Consider the following 19,781-nt stretch of genomic DNA (forward strand, 5'->3'; position numbering starts at 1 on the left):
TTAACATTATTTTTGACCAACTCTGGTTTCCGGTGTTTAAAACGGAGCTAATGTGACGAGAGGGCACAAGACAAAAGGTAACGACGGGTAGCAAGACAGTAAAAATGACGATTGAGGGATTAAACAGACTGCTAGACTGTTACACAATGCTCAGCTGCCTTTTTAGTGATTCGGTCCTGGTAATCGCATAGTACACCAAAATATTCCAGTAGGCCAAGGCTCTGAGCACACCAGCTGACTAAACCCTTTTGAAAGCATATAATTGAAAAGAAAATTAGAAATATTATAAAAAAAGATTTTTATGGTCAATCTTAATTTTTCAGTTTATACTTAAAATGAACACATTTGCCCAGTGGGGGAAAAAAATAAAAATACCAAATGTTTCACGGGTCACGGATCCCTTAGCGGCCTGTCATTGGAGCACCACTGAAGATGCAACTCTGGACAGCTTTATCCATGTTTACTTTATATGACCTTGCTGTCTTTTTATATGAAAAAAATATTTAAAAAAATGAAAGAAACAGTTTTAGTTGTTTTTTTTTTTACTTTAAATACAAATAAAATCACCACCGACAGGGCTGGTAGCTTGAGCGGTTGAATTGCCAATGGAGTAGCTATCACTGTCAGTAGATCGCCAAAGTTGACATGAGCATTTAGTCAGCATTGTGAATGCTAACTCTAGAATTATTTTGCACGCAAAAGCTGCACTAGCATTCATGGTGAGAGAGGCTAACAGGGTTAATATTAGTGCTGCTTTTTGGTGTAAAAGGCATACATACATGGAAAACTGGTTCTGGGTTATCGAGTGGCAGGAGTTTTTGTGTTGCTCACGTCGTCGCGACTACGAGATTAATTCAGATTCCTACTAAATCAGAATTATAGCAGAATTCTGGACTGAGACTTTTTATCTCGAACAGTTGAAAAATTTCGGGTAAGTATCTCAGACGATACAATAGTTTTACAGTCGGAAGCTGCTGCCGATCGCTATCGAAGGGCATCCCCTCCCACGGCTGCTAAGACGCTCTTTAGGCATCCGACTGCTCACAAGTGAGTATGGGTTGCTGTAAAGGTTGCTCCCGCTTCCAGAGGGACGTGCCCGTGAGCTAGAGCAGTTTAAACGGAAAATGTTAAGTGCCTTGGACACCACTGCTAGCGTGGGTTGTAGCGAACCTACTAGTCCGGTTAGCACTAGCCCTAAATGGCATGCTAATTGCAGTGAGCCAATTCAGACAAGTTCAGCCCCCTAGCTAGTCCCACTCTGACCCGGTCTACTGGCTTCCGCACCCAAGTTATAGGTGACTCCATCACCCGTAACATAAAGCTTAGCACCCCAGCCACGGTTATGTGTATTTCTAGGGCCAGAGCACCCGACATTGAGGCTAATTTGAGGGAGCTGACATGCAAACCTAGACACCAGGAAAGTGCTAGCTACACCGATATAGTCATTCACGTCGGCTCTAATGATACTAAAATGAGGCAATCTGAGATTACAAAGAAAAATATTGCTAGGACCTGTAATCTCGCCAGAAAGATGAGTCGGCATCGAGTAATTGTCTCTGGCCCCTTGCCTGCGAGAGGCAATGATGAGAGGTTTAGCAGACTAGTCTCGCTAAACCGGTGGCTGGCAAGTTTTTGCAGTCAGCAGGGATTTAGGTTTGTGGATAACTGGCCTGCTTTCTGGGGCCGACCTGACCTGCTGAGGAGAGACGGACTTCACCCTAACTGGGAAGGTGCTCTCACTCTTTCTAAAAATATAGATTACTGTTTAAGCCTTCTATGACAGGGTACACTAGTGCAGGCCAGGTCAGAGGTGATTAGTGAACCTGTAACCACGGGTGTGGAGTCTGTAACGCTAAAGCTAACTAGCGCTATGCTAGATTCATGCAATTCACATAGTTTTTGTAGTTTAGAGCGTTCTATTGACTGCACCATACACCCTGATCTGTACTCTTCTATAGCATCTTCTTCTGTGCTTTTTACCTCTGTATCCTGCTACTCCACCTGTCAACAATATTCCGGTGGTATGGAATTCGGGCCGCATCTGCCGTCATGCAAGGCACAAGACCCGCAGTATAATCCTGTGGAGGTTACCACTAAGGTTGCCATTAAGGTTCAAAACTCGCAAAAAGGTTTCAGCTCAGCCCACAGTGCTGAAGCTTGGCCTTCTGAATATTAGATCACTCGCCTCCAAAGCTGTACTTGTCAAAGACCTTATTAATGAACACAATCTTAACCTTATTGGCCTTTGTGAGACCTGGTTAAAACCAAATGAGTTTGTAGTGTTAAACGAGGCTTCTCCCCCTAACTTTATGAGTTCCCACTTGGCACGACCATGCAAAAAAGGTGGAGGTGTTGCTCTTATATCGGAAGGTGAGTTGAAATGTACTCCTAATACCCCTACTGGTTTCAAAACGTTTGAAGCACTTGTTATGAGGTCCTTAATGTCAACACCAATTTATTTAGTTGTTGTGTATCGCCCACCTGGACCATACTCAAATTTTTGGGATGAATTTTCGGAACTGTTAACAGACTTAGTAACTTATGCGGACAATGTTGTAATTATTGGTGATTTTAATGTTCACATAAACTCCCCATCCAATTCATTTGCAATTGCTTTTAAGTCACTGATTGATGCATTTGGTTTTAATCAAAAAGTTGATGTGCCCACTCATAAAGATTGGAACACACTAGATCTCGTTCTGACCCGTGGCGTAGTAGCCTCAAATGTTACAGTGTTACTGTATCCTAATGCCATCTCTGATCACTACCTTGTTAAGTGTGAGGTGCTGTTTAATGTTTACTGTGATAAAGAAAAATTAGGATTTAGCAGTCGCAATATCCGCCCTACAAGGGTATTAGCCTTAAAATAACTATTAACTATGGTAACTGCAGCCTTCCCTTCGTACACTGGGTCTGACTCACTTACAAACAACTTCAATACTGCTTGGGTTAATGTTCTTGATTCTGTGGCGCCCCTAAGGCATAAATTTCGACCTAAGAAAAATACACCTTGGTTTACTGAAGAAATGTCGTTACCTTTTGTCTTGTGCCCAGGTTACTCAAACAAGGTTGCAGAAAACTTGAACGAAAATGGCGCACTACTAAGCTGGAAGTCTTCCGACTGGCCTGGTGTGACAGCTTGCTGAAATATAAAGTAGCTTTTGCCTTGGCTAAAGCATCGTTTTTCTCTAAGATTATTGTTAAACATAAGAATAATCCGAAATTTTTGTTTGACACAGTGGCGAAACATACCAGACAACAACTTATTCCAAATAGTCAGACATTATGATATTTTTTAATAAAAAGATTCAACTAATCAGGAATGACATTTTAAAAGAACGCTCTGTATCCTCCTATCTAAAAAATGTGGAGGTGTTAGGTAAGGACCGTGTCGGCGATTGTTCAGAAACATTCTCCAGTTTCAATGATTTGTCCCTTGATAATCTAACACAGATGGTCAGTAGGGCCAAACAAACAACATGCCTGCTCGATCCGTTTCCAGCTTCACTGGTGAAGGATCTGTTTGAGATCCTAGGACCATCAGTTTTAAATATTATTAATATTTCGCTATCCCCAGGTATTGTTTCTGTAGCCTTCAAGTCTGCCGTCATTAAACCCACGCTTAAGCGACCTAACCTTGACCCAGAAAGCCTAGGTAATTATAGGCCAGTGTCAAATCTGCCATTTTTTTGCAAAATTACTTGAAAAGGTCGTTGCACAGCAGCTAAATGACTTCATGTCCGAAAATAACCTCTTTGAAACTGTCCAGTCAGCACTTAGGGCAAATAACTCTCCTGAGACAGCCCTGGCTAAAGTAACCAATGATCTCCTTTTAGCAATAGATTCCAGTGCCTCATCAATGTTACTGCTGCTGGATCTCAGCGCTGCTTTTGACACTGTCGACCACAACATATTACTGGTTCGTCTAGAATGCATTTGTATCTGTACTCTCGTGGTTTAGGTCCTATCTGTCAGACAGGATGCAATGTGTTAACGATGGCAATCTGACCTCTAAAAAATCTAATGTCCCCTGTGGTGTTCCTCAAGGCTCTGTATTTGGCCCCCTTCTTTTTAGTATTTATATGACCCCGCTTGGTGACATTATCCGCAAGTATAATATTAGTTTCCATTGCTATGCAGATGACACTCAACTGTATGTGCCACTGAAACAACTGGACATTTAAGTTGTAGAAATCTGGAGGCTTGCCTTACTGAGATTCAAAGATGGATGTCACTTAATTTTTTACGCCTTAACCCAGAAAAAACTGAAATGCTGATTATTGGTCCAGCTCACTATGGTCAGTTGTTCTCAAACACTACCCTGAACCTAGGCAAATGTAATATCACCCATAGTGACTCGGTCAAAAACCTAGGTGTTATATTTGATCCTAATCTGTCGTTTCAGTTACATGTGAAAAATATTACTAGAATAGCTTACTACCACCTCCGTAATATTGCGAAGATTCGTTCAATGCTGTCCCAATCAGATGCAGAGGTTTTAATTCATGCGTTTATTACTTCTCGGCTTGATTACTGTAATGTATTGCTTTCTGGTCTCCCGATGTCTAGCATTAAAAGTTTGCAGCTGGTTCAGAATGCAACAGCTAGACTTTTGACTAAGACCAAAAAGTTTGAGCATATTACTCCTGTATTGGCCAACTTGCACTGGCTCCCAGTCCACTTAAGATGTGACTTTAAGGTTCTCTTATTAACATATAAATGTTTGCATGGGCTTGCACCCTCTTATCTCTCTGATTTGATTTCCCTCTATGTTCTTGCACAGAGTCTGCGCTCGGAAAATGCCGGTCTACTTGTGACTCCGAGAGCCAAGAAGTCTGCAGGCTCGAGAGCGTTCTCCATCCGGGCCCCGGTGTTATGGAATGCCCTGCCTCCGGAGATAAGATCTGCAACCTCAATGGAAGTTTTTAAATCGAGGCTTAAGACACACTTCTATTCCAAAGCTTATGATTGATGCCCACCTCATATTCTGTATTGTCCTGTCTTTTTCCGACTGCCTGCCTGGTGGTGATACGAAGGAGAAGGACGATTTGAGATGAGTCAGCGGACCAGCGTCTGACCTGAAGCATGTCAACCCCTGCATTTACCAGCTGGCAGGGATGGGAAGCTGCGTTGTGGCTGTCATAGACTTTCTGGACTAGTTTACAAGCTGGGGGCGTCGTTGGTGACATGCTCTTTCCGGACATTTTCAACATCTTACCTAGTGTTTACAGTGGGACCTCGCTACTTCGCGCTTCGACGTCCGCGGATTCAGAGCTTCGCGGGCCTAAAAAAATAATAATAAAATAAAATAATTAAAAAAAAAATAATAATATATATTTTTTTTTTAAAGCATTTTTGAAGGGGCGTTGCTATTTCGTGGTTCCACGTTCGCGGGTTCAGAGCTTCGCAGGTCTAAAAATAATAAAAAATAATAACAAAATAAAGTAATTAAAAAAATTAATTAAAATATATATATATATATATATATATATATTATTATTATTTTTTTTTAAAGCATATTTGAAGGGGCGTTGCTACTTCGCAGATTTTCACTTTTCGGGGGTGGTTTTGGTCCCCATTAACTGGGTCTAAAAAATAATAATAATACAATTAAAAAACAAAACAAACAAAAAAATATATATATTTTTTTTAAGGTGCGCCGCTACTTCGCGGATTTTCACTTATTGCGGGTGGTTTTGGTCCCCATTAACCGCGATAACAGAGGTCCCACTGTACTATTCTGTCTACAGTAATGCTAATTGTGATTTAGCTCAGGAGGTAGAGCGCTCGTCTTGGGATCAAGGGATCCCAGTTCGAATCCCGGCTCGTCTGTGTTACATGTCGAAGTGTCCTTGGGTAAGACACTGAACCCCTAATACCCCCAATAAGCAGGTTAGCGCCTTACATGGCTGCAAGGCCGCTATTGGGAAATGTGGAGCAGATTGTAAAGCGCTTTGGGAAGTCATTGACTTGAAAAGCGCTATATAAATGCAGATCATTTCATTTCATTTCATTTACCCTGGTCAATCCTGGAAGGGGGATTACCACATGTGAGGTCCTTACTCAATGTTTCTCTTTTTTCCTCACACTGAGGTTTTTGAGTTGTTCCTTGCCCGCATGCTGGTTTAAGATCAGGTAATTGTGCAATTTTGTAATTGTAATCCTGTGCAGTCCTTTGAGACATTTTTGTGATTAAGGGCTATAAAAATAAATGTGACTTGACTTGACTTGAAAAGGGAGCAGAGCCACAGGCATGCAATACCCATCACCGCAGCCCCCCCAAACGCGATGAGCCAATTACAGTGCGCATAGTCAAGCCAATACATTCGCCCATTCTCTGCTGGCATATCCATTCAAATCCATTGCAGTTTAGCAGTTTTCATTCGTTTTTTTGGGGTGTTTTTTTCTTACATTTTAAACTAAAATGGTAAAACGGTGTGCATGGGACACATTTGAATCTGATACAAGATATCCTGAGAGGCTGGGTGATGGGGGGTATTTTTTTTTTACTCTTTTGCGAGCCTCATTTAAACAGTCGACCACAGCACCAACTCAACATGGATAAGGTTAATAAGGATGTCTATATCTGTACTAAGGTACGGTAAGTCAACATAATATTTGAGGCAACATATTGTCACTTTACTGGAGCGAAATCCAAGTTTATTATTCTAGTGCTTCACGATTAACCAAAGTCTAATCCGTATTGCGATGTAACATAGTGAGAATGTGTAATCGCATGACATTGTTGTTTTTTCCCCCCAATGACTTGAAAACAGCAACCCTAACAAAGCTCCCCAGAAGAGGAAAGCTGTTTACTTAGGTTTAACCCCTTAAAAATCCCGTAAAATTCACCTAAACTTCCGATCAAGACGTACCCAAAGTAAATGAAATGGTTTTGAACCGTTTCGAGAATCCGGATGGTTTTGGTCTATTTTGAAATCTAACACTCTCAAGTTTTATCCCCAACTGAAATAATCACTGCAAGTGCTACCAACATCAGTGTTCTCGTTTGCCCGCGTCCCTGCATCCTAGACGCATAATTTTTGCTGGGGACGCATAGTGTCAAGTCAACGTGCGTCCCCTGGACGCAACTTTTTTGACACCAAATTGTCATTTTTACCCCATTACATTTTTTTTAAACAAAGATTTACCGCACTCCAAACTTTTCGTCAGGCAGATCCCCCATTGTTGTTTTGGTCTCGCGGTTCGAGTTTTCGTCTGCACGCCGATCTCGGCAAACGAGATCTTGTTGTTCCGAGATTACGTCATTGTTGTGGTGGTTGTCGTCGAGGGAAGGTGAAGGCTAAGTATTCCTCCGAAAAAAGTTAGTATTAGGTGAAACACAAAATTGGTAATTTCTTCAGTGTCAGTAATAAGTCGAAAGATAATGCAGAAAGTGATAACGGCAATAATTCCGGCACGAAAAAACAGTGGAGAAATTCTTCAGAAGATCGCAGAGGCAAGGAAAACACTTGTGTTGAAGCGAATGATTCGACGAAAGAAAATAAACAAAAGAATATTCCTAGCAAGAAAAGGACTTTTCTGCAAAATTGGACTAAATTTTATTCCTGGTGACGCGGAGGATGATAATGGATTGGACCTGGAGAAGGCAACTGTGGTGGGACAGCAAACCACGAAGAATATATGAATTGGAAAATCTGAAGTGATAACTTGCTTTGTATTACCAATTTACTGTGATGATTAAAACTGCACGAATATATAGACTAGTATTTCAGCAATATTATTTTGTATAATGTACAATATTTTTGTGAAGTGATAACTGCTTTGTATTATCAATTAACTGTGATGATTAAAACTAAATGAAAATATAGATTAATATAATTATTTCAGCAATATTATTTTGAATAATGTGCAATATTGTTGTGAACTGAAAAATCTTGAAGTGATAACTGATTTGTATTACCAATAAACTGTGATGATTAAAACTGAATGAATATATAGATTTAAATTATATATTTGTCACCGATTTACAATGTCAACCTCGATAACACTAAATTTTGGGGACCCATAGATGTTTGTTGGGATCCATAGATTTTTGAGCATGAGAGTCCCCGGGATCCATCACTTTTCACTGGTAAAATGAACACTGCTTACATTCAGTAATCTAAGTTAAAACACACATAAATATAACGTTTTTATTCCCGCCTCAATTTTTTTTCGTCAATCACATGCCTGCAGATACGTGTAGTATATGGGCAGCTTAGCTAGAAAACAGCTGGGACAATAGCTTGAAGCCTTACCTGGTCCAAGGTCCAAAGTTGATCACAAAACTAAAAATTAGTATTTTACACATTTTTCTAGGCCCTTCCAAAAGTGGTAATTTGGAGAATCCATAAGGACCAGCGACTTGGTGACATCATACAGAAACGTCTTTGCTTCTCAAAAGTCCGACAGCACTGTCCCCAGTATTAAGCCTCATACTGTATAAATAAGTAGGATCAAAAAAGACCCAGTAAGTAGGTATTCTTCAAAATCTTTAAAAACAAAGAAAGTTGTAATATTGTCATGTTCCAGTTATTCGGCATGAGACATGTTTATAACATGATTCCATTAGTGTCACAGGCTAGTTTTTATACTGGTAGTCATGTGTGATTTTAGTTGTTATTAAGGGCCATTATAGTGACATTAACTTTTGGAGCTTAATTTAGCTTCTGCAGCTGGTCCTCATAATGCAGGGGTGTCATTTTAGCTTGGGGGACACATACTAGAAAAGAAAAAAACTCACTGTTGTCGGACTAGTAAATTAAAGAGGGAAAGAGAAAAATACAACAAGAAAGAAAGAGAGAGAAAGAGAAAAAAGACAAACATAAAAGTTAGCAAAAGAGCGATCAAACTAGAGAAAAGAGTGTAAAAGAGAAAAAGGGAGACATTAAGAAAGAGAAACAAGAGTGAGAGTGAAAGAAAAAGAAAGAGAGAGTAACAGAAAAAAGAAAGAGGAAATGAGAGAAAGAGTGAGCGAGAGTGTAAAATAACGAGAAAGGAAGAAAGAGAGAGAGAAAAAGTGACAAATATACAGTGAAAAAGAGAGAGAAAAAGAAAAATTAATGTTTGAGTTGCTTTGTAAGAGGCTTTTTCAACATCAAAAAGACATTTCATAGTGCAGCTGATTTCTCTCTAGTGCATCTCCTGGTGTTGTCGGTGGGCCTGATCTAGCCCGCGGGCCGCAAGTTGGACGCCAGTGAATTAATGGAACGGAGCAATAACCCGGTTCCCTATGAATTTAGTCCTAAAGATGTGTCAGATCGATGACATCGAACTTGTTAGTGTACATGTACAGATATTTACAAAAGCTCAGTACTGTCAGTCATACCTCTACTTACAAACGACTCTACATACAGTACAATTTTTTCTGGTTTGCGCAAACTAAGCGCAAAAAAATTATCTTGAGGTACAAATCTTTTTTAGGATACGGATAAACAGACCAGTACCGTGTGCGCTGCTTTTCGGCGCTCCGCAGTACTGTACCTGGCAACCCGATTCGTATGCGTGAGCGCCAGCATGCTTTTGTGTCTGCCACTTATTCTTTGTGCCCACTTCCGGTCCCATTCCCGCTCTGTAAACAGTACTGTACTCTACTACAAAACATTAACGATGGACCCCAAGAATGACTTTCGGAAAAGTCAGCAGCAAGGAGAAAGGAAACTGAAACGTTTTTCTGGACATTGCAACAAAGCAGGAAATAATAGAAAATGGGATGTGTATTTGTGATGTCGCAAAAATATATGGCTGTAATACATCTACAATTCCCTTGATTATTAAACAGAAGGAAGCGCTAAAATGTACGGCTCCTTCCAAAGGCGTCTCGGTCATTTTGAAGAAAAGATCGCCTGCGAGCAATGAGATGAAGACTTCTGTGGATTAAGGGAAAATTACCCACGACACGGAGGAGGACAGAACCATCATTTCATCTGTCAAAATTTAAGACATCTTGGCAAAATTCCAAGAAGTCTCAGAATTCGTGGAACTTCATCACCCAGAAAAAGTTTTGACTGGTCGGGCTATTGCTCATTATGATGACGTCTGCCTCGCGCATTTCCGAGGGATTGTCAAAAGCCGGAAAAAGCAGATGTCATTGGATCAGTTCTTCAAGAAACAGGACACAAAAACACTGCTGAGGACCAGTAAACAAAGAAGACAGTGTTTAAAAAAAAAAAAAGGTTTAGAATGAATGTCAAAATCAATCAAACAAATCCATAATCTGTATGGGCTTGATTTTTGAGCTTCTCCCAGTGGGATAAAAAAAATCACTCATTAAAATATGGATTTGAATAATAAACAAAAATATATATGAACGTATAAAACTATCATTTTAAAGTGCTCATCGGAGGAGACGTATGTATTTATTTGACATAACATGGACCTCATGTCTTCTTGCTGCTACGAATACCCAAAAAACAAAAACCTTGCCAAAGGCTGGGCCACAAAATGAGAAGTAAAAATTATGCTTTATGGTCACTTTCAGTCTCCCAATTTGTATTCTTCCTTGAGCTTATAAGCACTCATTTTCAGCTGCACTGCCCAATACAGTGACATTTATTTCTATCTCAGTTTTTATAGATATCATTGTTTTTATTCTGTGTATAGCGACCTTGCATGTGCAGAAAGGCACTTTTAAATGAAATGTATTATTATTATAGATAGATAGATAGATAGATACTTTATTATGATTATCATCATCAAACTAAAAATCTCAACACAGGGAAAATAAGAAACCTTGAGAAGGGGCCTCACAAGTGGTAATCCCCCTTCCAGGATGACTAGGGGGCAATAGATTTAGCATTGGGTAACAGTAAACAAAATATAGTGATCATTAATAAAAGACAACAATCGGTAATATGTTAAAATTTGTCCAGAAAGTGCATGACAGCAACAACGCAGCAAGGAACAATGATGCTATGAGAAATGATCTCGGATCAGATACAATTAGCTACAGGAGAGAAAAACAAATGACAATTACAAAAAATCAAATAAAAATGGAATCAAATTGTCTTTAATATCAACGTTGTGAAACTTTGTATGCAACAAGATTAGAAATGGCACTCCAGAGTAAAACATGTAATGAAGAATTAAGAGAAAAAGGAGAAAAGACTAAAGACAGGAGAAACAGGCAAATATTTGAAATTATTACACCGTAGTGCTAAGATAACAAAAATGATAGTGAAGAATAGTGCACTGAAAATCAAGTGCAATAACCTTTAGTAGCAGCACTTTAAAAAAAACAATTTATATATAATTTTTTCAATATATATTTTTTGACAATTCTTCATTCTAGTTAGAAAATCATGCTCTAAACTGTTTTTAAGGCTTTTTTTACTAATATTTTTTAAATACTCTATACAACACGCTACAGTGGGTATTAGCACGTCACATTGGGTATTTGTATATTGTATTCCTTTTGCTTTATTGTAGAATAGTTCTCAGCGAAGGGATGCTTTTGGAATCGTGAATTTCCCTGCGGGGATGAATAAAGTATCTATCTATCTATCTAATATAATAATCAATTTCCTTCAAACCAAATTATCTTTACTTGCAGAGGGGTAGACCATCTTTATTTTAAAAAAATATGACCCACTAGTTAATAAAACCTTTAAAAAATGCATACGAACAAAACCATAATGCTTAGAAGTACAGACGCTCCCCTACTTACGACTATTCGACTTACGTAAAACGGTAGGTACGAACATGTAGGTAGGTAGATACGAAATATCTGGACATTGATGTAAGTTAGATTTTGTATTGTGTGTACCTTTTTCTGAGTCTAGGACAGTAGTGTAGTGCTTCTTTCCGCTGCTACCTGTGTGTGGCGCTGTGAGAGGTCACCCAGCATCCATCCCGAAGAAGAAATCCGGCTACTACTTCCTAGTTCGCGTGTAAATATTACAGCGCTACGTGTAATCATAACGTGTACTACAGTAATCCCTCGGTTATCGCGGTTAATGGGGACCAAAACCACCCGCGAAAAGTGAAAATCCGCGAAGTAGCGACGCCCCTTCAAAAATGCTAAAAAAAAATAAAATAAAAAATAAATAAATATTAGTTTATTTTATCTCATCATCTCATCAGCTGCACCACTTATCCTCAGTAGGGTCGCGGGGGTGCTGGAGCCCATCCCAGCAATCATTGGGCAGTGGGAAGGGGACACCCTGAACTGGTTGCCAGCCAATCGCAGGGCACACGGGGACAGACAACTCACTCGATCAGTCACACCTAGGGACAATTTGGACCGGCCAATTAACCTGAAATGCATGTCTTTGGAATGTGGGAGGAAACTGGAGTGCCCGGAGGAAACCCACGCAAGCACGGGGAGAACATACACACTCCGCACAGTAAGGCCGGGAGCTGGATTTGAATCCACGCAGGAGGTTCCCAAGACCTCAGAACTGTGCCGCACACGCGCTAACCGCTGTGCCGCCGGTGCTGCCCTAGTTTATTTTATTATTATTATTATTATTTATTTTATTTTAGAACCGCGAAGCTCTGAACCCGCGAACGTGGAACCGCGAAGTAGCGAGGTCCCACTGTATATCGATAGCGTGCTAAGAGCTTTGACGTTTTTATTGTTAAATATTTCGTGCATCCATTCAATATGGTTGGTGTAAAGCAGGGGTCAGCAACCTTTTCGGTGTGGAGTGCCACTTTTGTATTTCCTTGTATATCAGTGTGCCACACCAAGATCAATGACTTGCACAATATATATTTTTTATATCCGACAGAGCTCTAATTTTACACCAGTCCGAATATACAACATGGATATACATTGAAATAGTATAACTGATTAATTTATCTTCCACTATTCTTGTTCATCAATAAACTGAAAAATGAATGTTAGCAACATGTGGAGAAGCCTGTAGAAATACATGACTTTTTACCACAGGAATCAACCTGAATCAACCATTCTTCAACAACATTGAACTACAATCAAATATAATTGATATGGACAGCTACCATACCATTAATCAATGCAGGAACCCCTTATTGCAGAAAATATCAAAACTTGAAATAACAGCAACAAGGCAGAAGGCTACTTGAAAATAAGTGCAACAGAAATAACAGTTGATTTGGTTTCAGATATAAATGGTTTTCCGTGCTTTGCTATGTATGCAGTGAGCAATGTGATAACTTGCTTCAGTGGTGGTGTTTTTAGCAGTGACAAAGGTTTTTAGGGTCTGTGTTTGTTTTCCGTACCTGGACACAGCGTGTTTTAATGTCTACACCTTGATTCATGTTTCGTCTCGTCATGACGTTGAACACTTGATGTGCGAGGTACAACGCTCTCGAGGCCCAATGCACAAACAGCACAGTCAATTTTTGCACAAGTCCCCAGTCGTCAGTCAAAGAACGAGATTTTTTCGCTGAAGGAGCTGTCGTTATTCTTTCATTTAGCGCGCACCGGTGTTTCTGTGGCTGGGTCAAAACACGGATTTCTCCTCTTCTGCGAGTCGCTATCCGGACACACACTCGCACACGGAGCAGAAGAGGAGGGGCGCTACCGTAAAGCCTCTAAACAACATTTTTACCTAAATTTCAGGTAAAAATGCGCATTTAAAAAAAATAATGATTATTATTTTGCCGTGTGCTCGCGTACCACAGGTTAAACCTTCACATGCCACTACTGGCACGCGTGTCATAGGTTGCCAACCCCTGGTGTAAAGTGCAAAGAAGAGGCGATCCTTAACTTTTGAAATGAAAGTGGAATAAAAAAGCTTGATGCGATTGAGTAAATGGTTGGATTGCTTTTTTTTCGGCTCCTTTTTACCACGGAGGAGGACCTCTTGAAGCGCATTATCCAAAAGTAAGTTAAACTCAACTTGATTTATCTTTATAGAGCATATTATTTTATGAAATGTTTCATTTTAATACAAAACAATACAGGTTACTCATACAAGCTTTAAACATACTTATATAAACCTTAAACATTCAAAATATAGCACTGAAGCAACTTACGAACAAATTCAACTTACGAACCTATCTCGTTCGTAAGTAGGGCAGTATATAGTATAAGTTATTTTGAAAAAAAAAAAAAAAAACAAATCAAAATAAACATAAAAAATTATAAATATATATATATATATATATATATATATATATATATATATATATATATATATATATATATATTGGAGAGGTGTTGTGAAAGGATAGTGGGATGTCTGGACGCGTTCTAAGGGATGGGCAGGGCATCGGTATGATGCGGCAAGGGTAAACCCGTAAAAGCTATTGGGACCTACTGTTGAACAGAAGAGTATGTTGTGTCACCCTGAACCGAGTGACATGGTCGCTTTCTTGTGTCCTGTTTCATCTGGAGGGACAAAAGCATGACCAACTTGGATGCAGAGGTGCTTACCTTGTTTGGTTGTTTGGGCATTTGGGTTGGCCATGCTCCGAAAATTTTTGTCTGTGGTTTTTTTGCTACTTTTTCCCTTTTTATTTTATTTTTCTATATTTTTGTAAGCGTTGTCTTGCTGTCGGTCACCCCTCTCGAGGGATATGACCAGGGTAGATCTATATATATATATATATATATATATATATATATATATATATATATATATGTGTATGTATGTATATGATATAAATAAAACATAACTAATTTAAAAAAAAGGAAAAAATAAGAATGATAATAAAATTAAAAATCCCAAAATACAATTTTATGAATACAAAAAGGATTGTTGAAGATTCTGAAAGGTCCCTGAACATAGATGAGTGGAATAGTATTTACATCTTGAAAATTAAAATTATAGTCTGAAAACAAGCAACAAAGAATCAAAGTTTGTGTTCCAAAAAGTATGCACATTTTTAATTGTATCAATTTCTTCTTTATGTGTTTGTATTCGGTTTTAAAATGTAATTATTTGATTTTGAATACTTATTTTTATATATTATTTATATATTTTAATCTATTTTTATCTATGTATATTTTGTATATTTAATTTTGGGTCATTCTTGCTTGCAGAGAAAGTTAACACCAGCCCTAAAAATATTTAATCAGAATTCCAATTATTGTAATTGGCCACAGGAAAACGACGGAAGTGTTCAAATCATCCTGACAGTCATTGAGACTTCTACCTTCTGCTGCCTAACCCTAAATGCATCCCCTCTACTCTGACACTTTGCACACTAAAAAAGACATTTATTACGAAAGGGGTCTTCCAATAAAGCTAACCCAGACTCACCTTTATCATGTGCTCAAGTGAAAGAACAACTAGAAGAAGACCTTGAGGACAGTGACAGGACATTTTCACTGCCAAGAATGCGGCAGCCAGACTTTTGACTAAGACAAAAAGTTTGAGCATATTACTCCTGTATTGTATGCCAACATGCACTGGCTCCCAGTCCACTTAAGATGTGACTTTAAGGTTCTCTTATTAACATACAAATGCTTGCAGGGACTTGCACCCTCATTTCTCTCTGTTTTGATTTTCCCGTATGTTCCTGCACGGAGCCTTCGCTCGGAAAATGCCGGTCTACTTGTGACTCCGAGAGCCAAGAAGTCTGCAGGCTCGAGAGCGTCTCCATCCGGGCCCCGGTGTTATGGAATGCCCTGCCTCCAGAGATAAGATCTGCAACCTCAATGGAAGTTTTTAAATCTAGACTTAAGACACACTTCTATTCCAAAGCTTATGATTGATGCCAACCTCATATTTTGTATTGTCCTGTCTTTTTCCGGCTGCCTGTCTGGGGGTAATACGAAGTAGGACGATCTGAGATGAGTCAGCGGACCAGCGTCTGACCTGAAGCATGTCAACGCCTGCATTTACCAGCTGGCGTCGTGGCCGTCATAGACTTTCTGGACTAGTTTACAGGATGGGGGCGTCATTGCTATCATGCACTTTCCGGACAAATTTTCAACATGTTACCTAGTGTTTACTATGTTTGTGTACTGTAATGCTAAACGTAATTCACCCTGGTCATCCTGAAAGGGGGATTACCACTTGTGAGGTCCCTTCTCAAGGTTTCTCTTTTTCCTCACGCTGAGGTTTTGAGTTGTTCCTTGCCCGCATGTTGGTTTAAGATCAGGTAATTGTGTAATTGTAATCCTGTGCAGTCCTTTGAGACATTTTTGTGATTAAGGGCTATATAAATAAATGTGACTTGACTTGGCCAAGAGCATTCTGAATAGTCACAATGCCAAGTGATGAGATGACACCAATTATTCTTTTAACATTTATACTCCTTACCTGTAGTGTACATGTGTGACTGTTGCCGACCTGTATCCAAAAATCCAGGTTTGGATGTCCATGGGCCGTGCTTTGGGATAAGCTATCGTCACGTCAATCACCCACTGCAGGCCTCTGCGCTTTTTACCTGGAACAGAAAAAGCAGGCACACCTATTTCATGGCCAATTTCAAGCACTTTTCAGGCACTTTCAAGGCTTACTTTTCATTTTTTTGTCCAGTACAATTAAAGGAAGAAACCGCCCCAAAAATAACTTTTTTTATTGTTGTCGACTTTGATACGAAAAAGGTCAGCATCTTGATGCTATCACATACTTGCTGCTATTTTCAGCTGTTCCTATCTATGGTCTACAATCTTTTTGTGTCATTGGGCTGCTTTAAACTGACATGAATTCTGCTTTAACAATGCACATGCAGCTTGGCTACATCATACTTGTTTACAAAAAAAGAAAGGCTCCATTCACTGTATGTGTTGGGTAGTAATTAAATTCAATACAGAAGACAAAGAAAGAAAAAGTACTGTACATATAAAAAAACTTAAAAATGAGCCAGATTTAGACCCGTTTTAATGATATTGATTGCTCTGAAGCAGAGTTCATTCAATCTTTTAATGTTGTTCGCCCATTTTTTTTTTTTTTTGCAGAATAGAATGTGTTCACAGATGTAGTCTGTGTCAATGTATCTTACAATGGCAACTACTTGCGCATGTCCACTCACACCTGTAAATGTATAAAGATGCAGTGAAAATGAGTCGCCAAGTTTCCCATGAAATCTATTTCGGGGGCATATAATAAAGGGGCACCCAAGACAATAATATTGAAGACAAAATAATTGTAAATACTCAAAACTAAAAAAAGTTTGTGACGATTCGGATGAACTGAAGAACCCGCGCGGGAAGGAGGGTAAGAGCAGAAGGCTCGCCCTAAAACAATGGGTCGTAAAAAAAGAAAAAATACGACCCTTTCTGTACAGGAATACTTACCAAAAGTTAATTAAATAAACTACACGGCTTCAGATAGTGTACACTAACTAAATTAGAATAAATTAAGCGAATTTTGTGGGCCCCCTGTCTGTACATGTTTGTTCAATGTTGTGAAATGTCTGATTGATCTGTCCTATATTCTCTTTTTTTATTGTCTAATGTTTGTCTTGCGCTGGCTTTTAATCGGCCCACGTAACTGAAAAGAAAAAAATTGGAAGGAATCGAAGCAAAATTGCCGCAAACGAGAGAGTGCGCCGCAACTTAAAAAAGGAAAAAGCGGCGCGAATTATGTTTTTTTTTTAAGAGTAAGACCGTTTAAAAAATATTGAATTGGGTGGAACAGCTATCACATCTCGTTAGGAATCGAAAACGTTAATTTTTTGGAAAATCGGCGTTTGACGCTAAGGGTGTGCAAAATAACGGCCGAGGGCCTACGGGGTTCCCCAAAAATATTTTTTCGGTCCAAATTTTTTTTGTTTTTTTTTTCAATTGGAAAACGATATATTCAGGAGTGGAAAGATCAGAAAACTTATGTTTGAGTTATTTTAGATGCGTTAAATGAAGTTAATGCCAGAATAACACTTGGAAAAGATACAATAACAAAAATAAAGATAGAATATTTCGGTTTTCAGTTCAAAATTAGAAAATTAAGGACTGTAAAGAAGATGAAAAATCAAATTGAGCGAATTGGAATGGATTGATTTGAGATAAAAGTTTTATACAAAATTATTGAAAAAGAGCGAATAAATACTTTATTTTCAATGAATATGGAGGGAAAATTCATTGAGTGAAATAAAAATGATAAAATGACTCGTAGATCAATACACGTCATTTTTACATTTAAACTGGTAAGCTAAAAAGCTAGTGTTAGAAGGTGCAGAAGGAAAAAGTGTTATGTTGGGAATGGATTGTTGGCAAAGCATATAAGGAAGTTACAAATACAGAAAGATGAGAGTTGGTAGAAGAAAGTAAAAAGGGGAAAAGAAAGTAAATCATTAAGGAGAAGAGCAAGGAGAATACAAGTAAGAAAAGGAAGGAATGTAAAAGGGAAAAGTTAATTAAATAAAAATAATTCGCTGAAAATTGGATATGAAAAACTTGCGACAAAAGTACGAAAAACAACACATTAGTGTTTTTGTAGTTCCTCATGGTCTTGAAAAGCACTATATAAATGCAAACCATTTATGATAGAATAGAATATACCTTTACCGACATAGTTACAAAATGGGTTAACATATTGTGACTGACAATGGAAATTTGGAATGACAATCCATCTTCAAAGTGAGGTAAAGGAACAGAGAGGATAAAGTTACAGTTATAATGAATACAATTTTTACATAAAAATATTTGCATGTAATATGTTACATACAGGGGCAGCACGGCGGCGCAGTGGTTAGCGCATGTGCGGCACAGTTCATGTCTTGGGAACCTCCTGCATGGGTTCAAATCCAGCTCCAGACTTCCTGTGCGGAGTTTGTATGTTCTCCCCATGCTTGCGTGGGATTCCTCCGGGCACTCCGGTTTCCTCCCACATTCCAAAACCATGCATTTCAGGTGAATTGGCCGGTCCAAATTGTCCTTAGGTGCGAAAGAGCGAGTGAGTTGTCTGTCCCCGTGTGCCCAGCGATTGGCTGGCAACCAGTTCAGGGTGTCCCCTGCCCACTGCCCGATGATTGCTGGGATAGGCTCCAGCATCCCCGCGACCCTACTGAGGATAAGCGGTTGCAGCCAATGAGATGAGATGTTACATACAGTTGAGGTTTGTGTAATATGCATTTGGTGAATAGTCATCGTAGTGAGAGAAAAGTTGTCAGCATTGTGCAAAACATGTGACAGTATTTTTATAGATAAGCTATAAAAATAAAAAATAAATTATTCAAAGGATGAAAATCTAATTGAAGGCAAATGAACATGGACATAACATGTTGTTTTGCTTAGAACAAGAAATGAGATGGCAAAGTATTACAATAATATAAATTCGACTACAAAAATACGATAGTAATACTATACAAACACTACACTATTTCGTTGCCATAATGGGAAATATTATAGACTACAGAAATATTGTTAGGGAACTATCGTGAAAACACAACAAAGGAACTAAGGTAAAGTTTGATTTCACAGTAAAAGTGTTGCACTAACGATGTTTTTGAGTTTTAGAATTTTGGTTCTTGTCTCAATTGGACTCATCAACCCGCTGAGGAGAAAATGGGAGAAAGAATGATGAGGAAAAGGTATCACTAATAACGATGATGAAGATATTACATGGGATGAACAATGGTAAGTGAAAAAACAATTTTGATGATATTAAAGGAATATGTCAACACTAAGGGCGTTACAGGTGAGAACCAGAAAATGTTTTGTGTTCATATGCGGCCGGTATGAACCATAAGCATGATAGGTAAATATCATCTCATCAGCTACACCGCTTGTCCTCAGTGGAGTAGCAGGAATGTTGGAGTCCATCACAGCGATCATCGAGCAGCGTTTGGAGGACACCCTGAACTGGTTGCAAGCCAATTGCAGGGCACACAAAGATAGACAATTCACTAGCTCATTCACACGTAGGGACAATTTGGACCAGCCAGTCCACCTGAAATGC

At 38.9% G+C, this 19,781-nt stretch overlaps 1 protein-coding gene across 1 annotated transcript in view; it reads right to left on the bottom strand.

Annotated features, from left to right (window-relative positions):
- lpgat1 (lysophosphatidylglycerol acyltransferase 1) overlaps nucleotides 1-19,781 on the bottom strand; it is a 109,873-nt gene that overhangs the window by 25,620 nt on the left and 64,472 nt on the right. Inside the window, exon 6 of the mRNA XM_088325034.1 lies at nucleotides 16,200-16,326. Within this exon, the coding sequence (XP_088181160.1) occupies nucleotides 16,200-16,326 (127 nt within the window). The remainder of the gene's footprint in view (nucleotides 1-16,199; nucleotides 16,327-19,781) is intronic.

The sequence above is a fragment of the Urocampus carinirostris genome, chromosome 20 (assembly GCF_059441175.1).
Source record: "Urocampus carinirostris isolate Australia breed hairy pipefish chromosome 20, RoL_Ucar_1.0, whole genome shotgun sequence".
Classification (NCBI taxonomy): Eukaryota; Metazoa; Chordata; class Actinopteri; order Syngnathiformes; family Syngnathidae; genus Urocampus; species Urocampus carinirostris.